Source organism: Gallinula chloropus (assembly GCF_964237585.1).
Source record: "Gallinula chloropus genome assembly, chromosome: 2".
Lineage (NCBI taxonomy): Eukaryota > Metazoa > Chordata > Aves > Gruiformes > Rallidae > Gallinula > Gallinula chloropus.
In genome coordinates, this window is record NC_140086.1 from 42916334 (window position 1) to 42928530 (window position 12197).

Consider the following 12197-nt stretch of genomic DNA (forward strand, 5'->3'; position numbering starts at 1 on the left):
TTCTTGCAAGAGGAAAAGAGAGAACAGGAAAATGCCCTCACGATCCAACTGCCTGTAGTCTTACTGTGAGGATGACTCATCTGCATTCATTTTTCTAGTATTAAAATACAGATAATTTTTATTCTTTGTGATCCTAGCAACTGATGACTTTAATTTCTGCATGCTGATAGGCATTGAATTTTTTTCTCTATGTTTCACACGACAAAGTCCTGTAAATACAGCAACTTGAAGTGAAGCTGTGCTGCCTGGAGTTAATGGACAAGCACTGACATAACCAAAATTAACTGAAAGAATTGGTTTGTAGAACCTGAATCCTGAAGGCTTACCAGAAAGTTGGAGCATAACACTTCCAATCATTACCTTTAGCAAGATTCAGTTCAGAGAAACAATGTGTGGTTTTGCGTGGCAAGGTTCTGAAGGAGGAGGGGGATGCTGCAGTGGGTGGAGACATAGGGAAGATGCTGTGACTTGCATTGGAGCAGGATCCTGGCAGCACCTGCAGCCCGTGCAGGTTTGCTGGGGGGGCTTGTGACTCCGTGGAGAACCAGGCTGGAGCAGTCTGGGCCTGAGAGACTGAGAGACATTGTATGATTTTATGACTGCACCCCATAGAAGCGCAGTCCCCCCCCACCCATGCTGGGGCAGCTGGTGGAGAGCTGAAGCCCTGTGGGAAAGGACTCATGTTGGAGAAGTTCATGAAGGACTGTCTCCCGTGGGTGGGACTCCACTCTGGAGCAGGGGAAGAGTGTGAGGAATGTCCCCCTACCCCCCACCTCCACTAGGAAGGAAAACAACTCATGAGGAACTGACCAAAACCCCTATTCCCCATCTCCCCCATGACACCTCGGGGGGGGTGGAGGGGAAGAAAGGAGACAAATAGTAGCTGCATACTTTCAGCCATTAGGCCTCACTCCAGGGATACAGAAAAGTTACAGGGCAGTATTTTTTACTTTAGCCTTTAGACTTTTTTGAATGTCTCTAGAGACTCCACAACCTCTCTGGGCATTCTGTTCCAGTGCCCTGTCACCCTCACAGTGAAAAAGTTCCTCCTTATATTCACATTAACTTCCTATGCTCCAGTTTGCACCCGTTGCCCCTTGTCCTGTCACTGGCCATCACTGAGAAGAGCCTGGGTCTGTCTTCCTGATTCTCACCCTTTATATATTTTTAAACATTAATGAGGTCACCCCTCAGCCTCCTCTTCTCCAAGCTAAAGAGGCTCAGCTCCCTCAGCCTTTCCTCATAAGGAAGGTGTTCCACTGTTAACATGTTAAGCCACAGCTTTTCAAAGTTCTTTTCTATAGACCCCCCCCCCCCCATGTTGTTGCAGCATCAACATTTCAACTGCAAAGAGTAATCTATCTTCTTTTAGCCAGACTGAATGGATGGTGCTAGACTCTTGCAGGTAGTGCAATTAGGCCATAAAAATAGTCCACTACGAAAAAGAATCCAGAGCCACTGATGACACAAATAAGGTATCCCTTTGGGCACCAAGCAGAAAGCATGAATTTATTTTTCTCACATGAACACTGCAGGCTATACACTGCTGAACAATACTGGAAACAAGGACTAGAAGTGAGAGAACCACAGTCCTGTGTGTATTTGCACTTGGATACTGGTGCTTGGGTTAAGCCAGAATGGTGGGGAAAAAATCTGCTGTGCAAAGTAGACTATAGTCCAGTATTTTGGATGATTTCCTGGTAACAGGTGATCCTCAGCAGAAGAAAGGGCTTTGCATGCTTAGGCAAGTATTTGGGCCATTACCCTGATGGACACAGGGATGGGCACACGATGGGGAGCAACACTGTGTCTCAAAACTGGTAGTTGGAACTGCACTTTCAGAGGTGCTGATATGGCTTCCAGGAGTTTATTAAATTCTAAGAACAGCTACCACACTGAGCTTTGAAGGGTGAAGTGGAGGAACACCATATCTGGATAGGAAAGAGAACGGCCTAAGTTATCAGTGTTTTGAGTACTGAGACATCTTGGGGTTTGGACAGATGTATCACTGTGGACAGCTAAGTTTCACAGAAGGGAAGCCTGATGTGCCTCTAGGTTAGATAAGGGCTCAATGGTGCCTTACAGGATCACTGTACAGGCCTTCCTTCTCCAAGTCCCATTTAAAAAGCTTCACCCCTTGTTCAGATCATTTTGTAAGCCCTTTGCACTTTTGTTTATTTATAAAACTGGGAGAGTCATCTGTAATGTCATCAGTGGTAATGCAGTTTTGAAATGACTGTGGAAAAGGTGAATGTGTTTATTCCAGGTGCCTGATGGCAGAATGCAAAAGGGTGGTGAGTGAAACATGCCATAAAAAGGCAGAGCAGAAGCAGGAAATGCAGAACCCCAAGGGATCAGCAGTTACAAATACCAGTAAAAGAGGAACTGGTTAAAATAAGGCCTAATTCTGTCTCTCACTCCTGAAATAAAATCCAGATTCAAGTGAGCTTTCAAAACCCCCAGATTTCCATTCAAGATTGCTTGGAGATTTCTATGCTGGAGATCAGGAGTTGTGCAAGCACTTCTTACCAACATATGTAAGTAAGCAACCTGCAAGAACACAAACACATTAGATTAAACCTCAAAGCCCCACATGTTGGGTAATCCACAGAATCACATTAATGGATGCATTTATTACAGACTAGACAGCAAATGGCTTAGAGAGCTTTCTTCTGCTGAAGCATAAAGAAATGCAAATGCTGTTACTCCAGACTGTGCCTGGGATTTAAGCTCAGTTATCAAGAAATCAATAGCCTTACTATGGCATTGAAAAATGATTGATTTTAAAGAAAAATAAACGTATGGTGGAAGTGGAAGTATAATTAATCAGTGACACAGTCATGAAGATCCTCCTGGGGTTAAAAAGAACAATAGAGGTAATGGTCAGGTATAATTTAAAGAATAGTCCATTTCCTACAAGGAAAATACAGACACCTTGGCAAAATGAGATGTTAACTGTAGATGTCTCTAGACCAGCTCTACATTGGCTGTCTTGAGCTGCTTGCATGCAAAACTCTGACCTATTCTCTGCCTTTCCTCCTTGTATGTTAGCAGAATTACTCTTCAGGATCAAGGAGCTGGATTTGATGATCCTTATGGGTCCTCTACAACTCAGTATATTCTATGATTCTATGATCATTTCTGACCAGGAGTGGTTATGTCTATGCGTTTCCTCACAGTATGACTGGAAAACTTCACTCAGCAGCCAAAGGAAGTTTTTTTCTCGGAAACATGGAAATTTAAGCCTGTGGTTTCTGAAATATTGGGCTTTTGGTCTGAAGTTTCCCACTCCATTCGCTTGTAGAGACAAAGCCTGACATAGACAGGCTGAGGTTTTTTACAGGAAGAAGTTGTGCAAGGTGTTAACTCGGGAAGAAGGCAAGGTGTGCCCCATTACTCGAGCCCTCAGGAGGTGAGGGTGAGGTGTGAGGCAGCAGGCAGTGAAGCATGGTGGAACATGGCCAGGCCTCCCTAACAGGGGCTGGGGTCCACACCACCAGCCTGCTCTCCAGCTGGGGAAAAGGTTAAGCTTGTGCCATTGCAGCATGAGAGGCAGAGAGCAAAAAAATCACAGAATCACATAGAATCACAGAATCACAGGGGTTGGAAGGAACCTCCAGAGATCATCGGGTCCAACCCCTCTGCCAAAGCAGGCTCCCTAGCTCATATTGCACAGGTAGGCATCCAGATGAGTCTTGAGTATCTCCAGAGAAGGAGACTCCACCACGTCTTTGGGCAGCCTGTCCCAGGGCTCTGTCACCCTCACTGTGAAAAAGTTCTTCCGCATGTTGGTGCGTAACTTCCTGTGCTCCAACTTACAGCCATTGCCCCTTGTCCTGTCCCCACAGACCACTGAAAAGGGGCTGGCTGATTCCCCCTGCATCCCATACTTCAGATATTTATAAACATTAATAAGGTCCCCCCTTAGTCTTCTTTTCTCTAGGCTGAACAGCCCCAGCTCACTCAGCCTTTCCTTATAAGGGAGATGCTCCAGGCCCTTAATCATCTTCGTAGCCCTTCTCTGGACTGTCTCCAGGAGACCCCTGTCTTTTTTATACCAGGGAGCCCAGAACTGGACACAATACTCCAGGTGGGGCCTGACCAGGGCAGAGTAGAAGGGGAGGATCACCTCCTTTGACCTGCTGGCCACACTCCTCCTGATGCACCCCAGGATCCCATTGGCTCTCTCAGCCACCAGGGCACACTGCTGGCTCATGGCCAACCTCATGTCATCAACCAGGACCCCCACGTGCTGAAAAAACCCAGGAGCATTCCAGCACAAGGGGCACTGTCTGCCATCTCCCTGGCCTCTTCCCGCTCCTGGGCTCCCTCCACAGCTTGGTGGCCCCTCTCACAGGCAGGGCCTTCCCCAGGGGTGCAGAGAAATCATGACTAAAGTGAAGTCTGCTCAGAAGGGAGGAGTGAGGGGAGGTGCTTTAAGATCTGGTCACACTTCCCATTACCCCACTCTGGTGTCACTGTGTGTGCCGTGCAGTGTGATAAATTAGAGAGGTTTCTTTCCTTTCCTCTGTGTTGAGTCTGTTTTGCCCGTGACACTGATTGTGGAATGATCTCTCCCTGCCCTGATCTCGACTCCTGAGCCTCTCAACACACAGTTTCTCCCCTGTCCAGCTGGAAAGGGGAGTGAGAGAGCGGCTTTGGTGGGCGTCTGGCCTCCAGCCAGGGTCAAACCACCGCACTTAGGGAAAACCGTTTACGCATCTACGTGTGCACACAGATATGTGCTCTAAATACAACTAAATCCCCACAGCCACGCCTGCATACGGCTGGCACCCTACGCCAAGGCCCCACACGGACGCAGGGCCCTCAGGCGTCCCGCTCCACCGGCAGCCGGGCGAGGCTCCGCCCACCGCGCGGCGCTCCGTGGCAGGGCGGGGCGCGCTGGGGGTGACTTGTTCCTCGGAGGCCGCCGTCGCGGTCAGGTGAGTGGCGTCACATGACGACGGCCGCCGCCGAGGAGCGCAGCGGCCGGAGGGGTCCTGTGGGCGCGCGGGCTCCTCGGTGCGGCGGCTTCTCCCTCCCGCGCCCGTGGGGTGAGTGGGCGCTGTCGCGGGCCCGGCCCTGCCCCCCCTATGGCAGGGAGTGGGGTGGGGACGTGCCGCCGCCGCCGCACAGCCTCCTACGGGGGCTCTGGCGGGCCCGGGGGAGGCGCGAAGGGCCCCGCCGTGGCACCGCCGCTTTCCCGAGGGCTTTCCCCGGGAGGCGGCCGTGCCCGTGGGCCTGTGCAGGGAGTGGCGGGACAGGGGCCGAGCGCCTCACCCTCCACCCCGCTTCCCCAGGCGCCTCTCGGCTGCTTCGGCTTCTCTGTGGCTTGCGCAGGCCTGAAGCCGCTGTTACCGGCCCTGTCGCCCTCTGAGGCTCGGGGCGTGTTCAGATGGCTCTGCCTGGGCCGTGTAAGAGCTGGGAAGCGTTCAGTGGCCGTTGAAGGGCGCAGTACGTGGGGACCGCTTAGTGGGTGTCGGCTCGGGAAGTAGTTTTGTAGGGAGGGGAGTTCTGCGGCTCCATCAGTTCAGGGATAGTTCCCTTTTATATTTTTTTTTTTCTTTCGTTAGAACCGTGTTTTCATTCAGTCAGGCGAGTGAGGTGTGTTTGTCAGGGACGGGGCAGAGTGTGCCGGTTTGGTCTCGTTTGCTGCTGGAAAGGGAACCAACAAAGTTCAGAAGTAAGCTGCGTGGAGAGGCTTGATGCAGTTGGGGTTGGAAGGAATTCCTGCTCCAGCTGGGTCTCGAGCCTTTGCAAACACACGTCTTGTTTTGGCATCAAAGTCAGGTGGAGATTAAGCCATAAGGGAAGGACAAAGGGGAAGTGGTGAAGGTCACAGTCAGTGGTAGTGTAGTATGCCCTGATGAAGAGCTGCTGTTTTTTCAGTTTGCTTTTTGTACTGCAGTGATCTTAATTTTATAGTTAAACTAAAACCTCTGTTACATAGATTATATAACTCTTTTTTTCCTGAAGTTGGAGTTCATGTGTTTTCCATGTATAAATGCTCTGAACTAAGTCAGCCCGAACATGCTGGGAGAAGGGATGATGTGCACTGAATTTAACCTTTATCATCAGTCTGAACTTGGAAGGAAGGCAGCTCCTGTTATCTGTAGGGCTACTTGGGCATTGCAGAGAAGTCATCTTCAAATAATTTAATTTGATTGTTTGAAAACTTACAGGACTGAGAGTTATTTAGTAATGGTGTATATCTTCTACTTTAGCAAACTCATGATTTGCTACACTTTAGCGTGTAGGTATGGCTTATTTGATTTAGGGAACTCACATTTTCCATGTTATATAAAACTCTCAGAAAGTACAGTTTCAGGGAATAGAGCACCTTGAAAACAGCTTATCTCCCCCCCCGACCCTCCTACTTTAAAATACTGGACAGATACTCTGCTCTTTAGTACTTTAATAAGATATCTCAAATCTGACTTGCATTTCTAGGCACATTTTAATTATCAATCAAGATGGATATCCGAGGTGCTGTAGATGCTGCTGTCCCAACAAACATAATTGCTGCCAAAGCTGCTGAAGTTCGGGCAAACAAAGTAAACTGGCAGTCATATCTCCAGTAAGTAAAACCTTTCCACAGTTCTTTTCTCCCTTCCCTCTTAATTGTTATGATTTTTTTAGATTTTTGGGTTACGCTGGGACATTAGATTACAGTGAGGAACATTCTCTCTTGGTCCCATGGAAGTTGTTGGAAAAAGTCCGCGTTAAGTGGAAATGCTTGGGGAAAATTTTCCCGTGACTTATTACTGGAAAAGGAACTCTGCTTTTGTGAACTGAATGCTGTAATAATAAATATGTTTGCACAAATCTGTGGTGAAACGGTCCGTTTTTTTCTCATAATTTGAAAACCATTCTCAATTTTAGCCTTGTTGGATAGGAACTGATATAAGAAGAGTTTACAGTTAGAGCTGTCTTACATGTAATTGCATCACCTTTATTGCTGAAGTGCTTTATGTGTGAATACAGTTGCAGTAGTAAAACTGAACTGGTAGTGTAGGAAAATAAGCTGCACCTCAACTAAAGGAAGAATTGTACTGGAGAAAAATTGAAGCAAATAAATGGAGGAGTAAGCTGGAAAAATACTTGTGTGGTGCTACCATTTCATGTAAGCTCAGTGTTTACTATGGAAGGTATATAATGGCACTGGGGGTAGGAGAGGAATATTGTCTTGAAAGCAGATAGGGACAAGCTGAAGAAAATAGCTTTTTGCATGAGGTAGGAAGCAGGGAGAAGAAACTATTTCTCTGTAGACTAATGGCAAAGTCTAAGTTAGTATTATCTCTTGAGGGCCCAAGTATAATAACAAATTACTTTGGTGTCTGTTGCTCTGTAACTGACTTGGCAGAAATCTTGATGATCCTAGAGGTACAAGCTCTGCTAGTGATGCTTAGTGTAATGATCAACATTATAGCACTTAACAAAAGTTAGTGGGTTTGGTTTTTCTTTTTTTTTCGATAGCTGCAATATGTTAAATCTATAGTATATATTAAAATAAGTTTGTGAAAAATGCACATGCAGGCTGAGAAATGCCAGTGTGGTGGAATCTCATTGGTGATGACTACCTGTCTCATGCTATGTAGCTCCGCTCTGCCTATTCCATTCTTTCATTGTGTTACTCTTTCTCTTTGTGGTTGTGTATCTTAATGATATGCAAGATTAAGGAACTGATCTGCTGAAAATGACTCTCTTCTTGTCTATCTTTTCAGATGGATCAGTCCCTTGCTCAGTTTGCAGTGTGACATTACAGTGGCTTTGCAGGCGTAAGAGTGAGGCTGATGTGGTAACTTGCCAGTAGCAGCTACCAAGCAGTTGTCAAACAGCCTACGCAGCTTTTGCTGTCACGGTGTGCCCTGTTATCCTTCTGATGGGAAGCGTGTAGGGAAGCCTGGGCAGCTCTTCCCGTGCTGTCCTGGTGGCAATGAACAGCTAGTTTGCAGTTGGGGGGAAAGTGGAAGTACAGTTGTTCACCAGTGATCTAAGCAAACTTGGGATAGTCTTTTTCACCGTGTCTCTAGTGGCTCACTCATAAGGGTGATGAGTTTCCATTGCTTTTGTTAGTATATCGGATGGTTCTGTTTTGCAAGGAGCTGTGTTTTGAATACATTTGCAGTTATTAGTTGCTTGACTGGCTTTTATGTGGTCTACCATTTATAATGTGCCTTTGTTCTTGGGGTTGTTTCTGCTGCTGAATAAGGATGGGAGAGTTTTGTTTATTTATCTGTGAGTAACTTTCTGTGTAACTTCTTTTGACCAGCAGTCAGGTTTGAGATGGTTCTTGTTCAGATTCTAGATGTAGAATTTTATTTTGTTTTGTTCTGGAATCTATGAAAGAAAGATGTAATAATTATTTTCCTCTATTTGATGGGTTAGCCAGGTTTTGGAGGCTACTGTAGCATATCTGGCAAGTATTTGGGATCCTGTTGTGAGACTGTTCAATGCTTGGTGACCTCTGTATGTCAATGACAGTGTGTCCTGTTTGTTACAGCTCTGAAACAAATGTAATCTTTGTTTCTTGTATTTACTGATAACAGTCTGGCTATCTAGCTAAGGTAGCTTCAAGGGTGAACTTAAATATTGCCAGAGGGATTGTGGAGCAATGTGAAGATAACTGTAGTTCCTTGGATGAGGAGCTTGCTTATCATTAGTTATTGGAAAATATCAGCAGGACTACTGGTGTTTCTAAAGGAGAGATGAAATGATACCTGCTTTTTGGACATGTCCCTTTTACAACAGCCAGGTTTGGACTTGATGGTATCTTTCAGGCTGGTGCTTTAAGGGATTGGTTGAAAAGTCTGGAGTTATTTGGACTCATTTCTGCAATGAAGCACATTATTAATGACTGGAAGTGGTTTGCCTCTAACAAACCTGTTAGCGGCAGGTCAGAGTGGTTTATTCTCTTCTGTAGAGTAGAAGAAAGAAGGGGTACTGATGATGTTGAAGGATACTTGTGAGCTGCTGTTCAGGCAGTCTATGCATTTATTGTAGTAAGCCCTCATAAATTTACAGAGGCATACTTCAAGTCTTCAGGTGTAGTTATGTAAGAGGAAAGATATTTGTTTTCCCTAAATTAACGTGTTAACTCAGGCATGACATCATTTGTGTTCTTTAAACTACAGATAATGTTTATGTAGTTAGAATTAATGAACTTCGCACACAATTCTGATGAAGCTTTTTTTTTAAAACAAAAAATCTGGCTGTGACAATTGTATGTGTATAAAGGCACTTAAAAGATTTCATCAGTTGAAACAGCATGAAGTCTGGGCCATACAGGAGGGACTTTAGAAGTTCTTTGTGTGTTCTTCAGTGCGAAAGTAAGATGACTTACTGATAGTCAGCTAGGCTTTAGTAGCCTGGCTTCTCTTGTAGAGTCAGTTCAAGCTAAAGATTAACTGGCATGTTCTTTTACTCAATTGCTGAAGCTTATAACTATAAATGTCAAACTATGCCAACTTTTGATGTTTCCTGTGTATACTGTTGGCACAGAAATGAAGTATTTAGGTATGATAACTGTACCTATAACCAGTTTGCCATTGTGTTCACTGTGCACTTCAAAATTGGGCTGTAGGGAAAAATAATGCTAAAATTTACACTTTGTGTTGAATTCTAGCTAGTGCCTGTCTCTGAGGGAGAAGAGAGTGGAACAGTGGAAGGAGATGTGTAGGTCTGCCACCATTCTCAAAACTAAATGTAGTTGGGGCCATTAGTACTGGGCAGACTCTTCTGCTTGTAGATCTTGACACTTGTAGCAGTTTAGAAGTGTTGATGCCCTCTGCTAGTTGGAAATATCATGTGGAGGTGTTGTGAAGTGTGTGGTTGTTTTCAGCATTTGCCTCTGGGTATCAAAAAACTTTTGGAGGGTCTGAAGCAAGTTTGGTTTTGATTTCTAAGGGTAATAAACGAGTTCTGTGGAAAAGTGCACTTGTTTCAGAGTTTAACTTGCATCTTGCTGCACTGTAAACTTTCTAATACACAACATTTGGTGATACAGGTGAGATACCTGATGGCTAATTTAGACTTGGTTTTCTATGTTTTCAAGTACTTTTCACAAATACACACACACATGTAACCTCCAGAATTACTTGTGTTGAATCATTAGAACAACAAAAAAAGGAACAAGAGCTGCTGGAGGAAATGTACAACAAAAAGAAGGAATCACAAGTTTCTGAATCATATTGGGAGACCAAGAGGGTTTAAAAACGATAGTCTTGCAAGTTCATTCTTTCTTAATCTTACATAACTTCAGTTTGCTCTCTTGTAGCTTGTGCTCTTGAAGGCCTTAGTTATCTCAAGTGCAGAGCTTTAAACTGCAGTCTCCTGGTCTAAACCTGACTTACCAAGAGAGCAGAAGCGTGAAGTGACTTTTTAACTGTTGATAAAATAGTGTGTGGACATACCATGGAAAATAAGAAAGTTAGGAGAAGTGATGGAGAGAAGCTTTGATTACTTGTATTGCTTTCTTAAAAGTGCTGGGAAATTCCTGTCTCTTTGAAGATGGGATGAGGAAAAGGTAGTGATAGTGTAATAGCATCATGGTGACTGGTACCAGCTGTCTGAGGCTGCTCTCCATTTTTTTTTTTTTTTCAGTGTTTGCTAAGTTTTACTAGTGAAGCTGAAATAAATATTTCAGTTTTAAAATGAGATGAATCAACGTGGATGCATTTGAAATTACTCAAACTATTAATCAGACTTATGGGATCCCAATAAAATATGAACAACTTGCTTACAAAGCTGTCAGATCCCTTGTACAGTTTTGTATGGGTTGGTAAGTGTCTTTTGAATGGTACTTAAAAAGCAATGAAAAGTAAAACCCAAACTTCAGCAGTTAGGCAATATCAATGCCCACCCTTTTTTTGACTTTTTCTTTTTTCCTGTGGTCTGATGGAAGATGCCAGCAAAAGCTTGAAAGCTTTTTCCCTTGACAGTTTGGTAGACGCACTCTAATGGCCTTGCTGCCTTGCTATAAAGAAGCATCTCTTCCTGGACTGATACTTTTTCAAGCCTTAAGGCTAAAATTTAAGGATTCACCTGATGTCATCTTTGCAGTGCTTCCTAAATGGCAGTAGCCTCATAAACAAGCTGCTCATCTCGTTACTTTTATGTCAGTATCATCCAGGAGTCCTTGGCTTGGCCAGCATTTATTGCAGTGTGAGAGGCTTCTAGGTATGGGTTGTGAAGTCCAATGTTTGTGGTGAATTGTCCTTATCTTTCAACAACTACTCAAATCCATCCTTCATAGGCAGGACAGAGCATGAGTCAGTCTAGAAAGCATGTGGTAGCAGCATGGTTGTCATTGGCTAGTTACTTTTTTGTTCATAACTAGCTAGGCTTTAGTAGAAACTGATTGTGGACTACCACTGGCTTTCTGAATCTTGCATCTAGTCAGTGTTTGTTGCCTTATGTCAGTGCATGTAAGGATACAGGATACTTAGAATACAGGAAAAGTGTACATGGTACTGAACTACTTATGTTCTTTGCTTGAAAAGTAAATAGGTAAAAGATGGCTTGATTATGTCTTGAGGATGGCCTGATCACAACTTAAGCAAGATGAGAGATAAGAACACATTGTAATTCTTGGTTATGTTTGTGTTTCAAGAAATTTATTAAAAAAACAACCAACTGACCCAAAAGCAAAACATGAACATTTTTTGTAAGCTTACAAGGATTTTAATGGGACCTTTTGTGGAACATCTGGAAACTGCCCTGGACTGTGGAAAAGATGGATTAAAAGACTCTGTGCTATATAGCTTTGCAAAGTGGAAGAGATATTTGACTCAGTGGAAATGTAAGAGGAGATGAGTCTTGGAAATAACTGAAACGGAGTAACGTCTGATACTCTCATCCCTTGTGACTTCTGTATTGATGATGAAGTACATGATTGTCTTGTTTCCTGAAGCAATCCTGGTAGTAACCTAGTGAAGCTTGATTTAAAATTAGTTTTCTTACTTGACTGTACAGTTTTGACAAGTTTGTTATTTGTTGTGATGACAAGCTTTGTATTGTAACAAAAATGCAACTGATGTTCTGCCAGGTCCTCAGCTGAGTCAACAGCTTTCTGAAATAGCATTGATGATGGCAGTAACCCTTCAATATTAAGTTAAAGGAGAAGGTCAGTGGAGATCTTTTAGCTTCTAGGTGCCTACAGTGTTTTACTATATTAAGCCCCATTACCCTGTGTTTGA

At 44.2% G+C, this 12197-nt stretch overlaps 1 protein-coding gene across 1 annotated transcript in view; it reads left to right on the plus strand.

Moving 5' to 3' along the window:
* The first annotated feature begins 4989 nt into the window (after positions 1 to 4989).
* The window catches only part of ATP6V1H (ATPase H+ transporting V1 subunit H), a 50323-nt gene continuing 43115 nt past the window's right edge, over positions 4990 to 12197 (plus strand). Inside the window, exons 1-2 of the mRNA XM_084259963.1 lie at positions 4990 to 5054; positions 6451 to 6577. Of these exons, the coding sequence (XP_084116089.1) occupies positions 6474 to 6577 (104 nt within the window). The 5' untranslated portion in view covers positions 4990 to 5054; positions 6451 to 6473. The remainder of the gene's footprint in view (positions 5055 to 6450; positions 6578 to 12197) is intronic.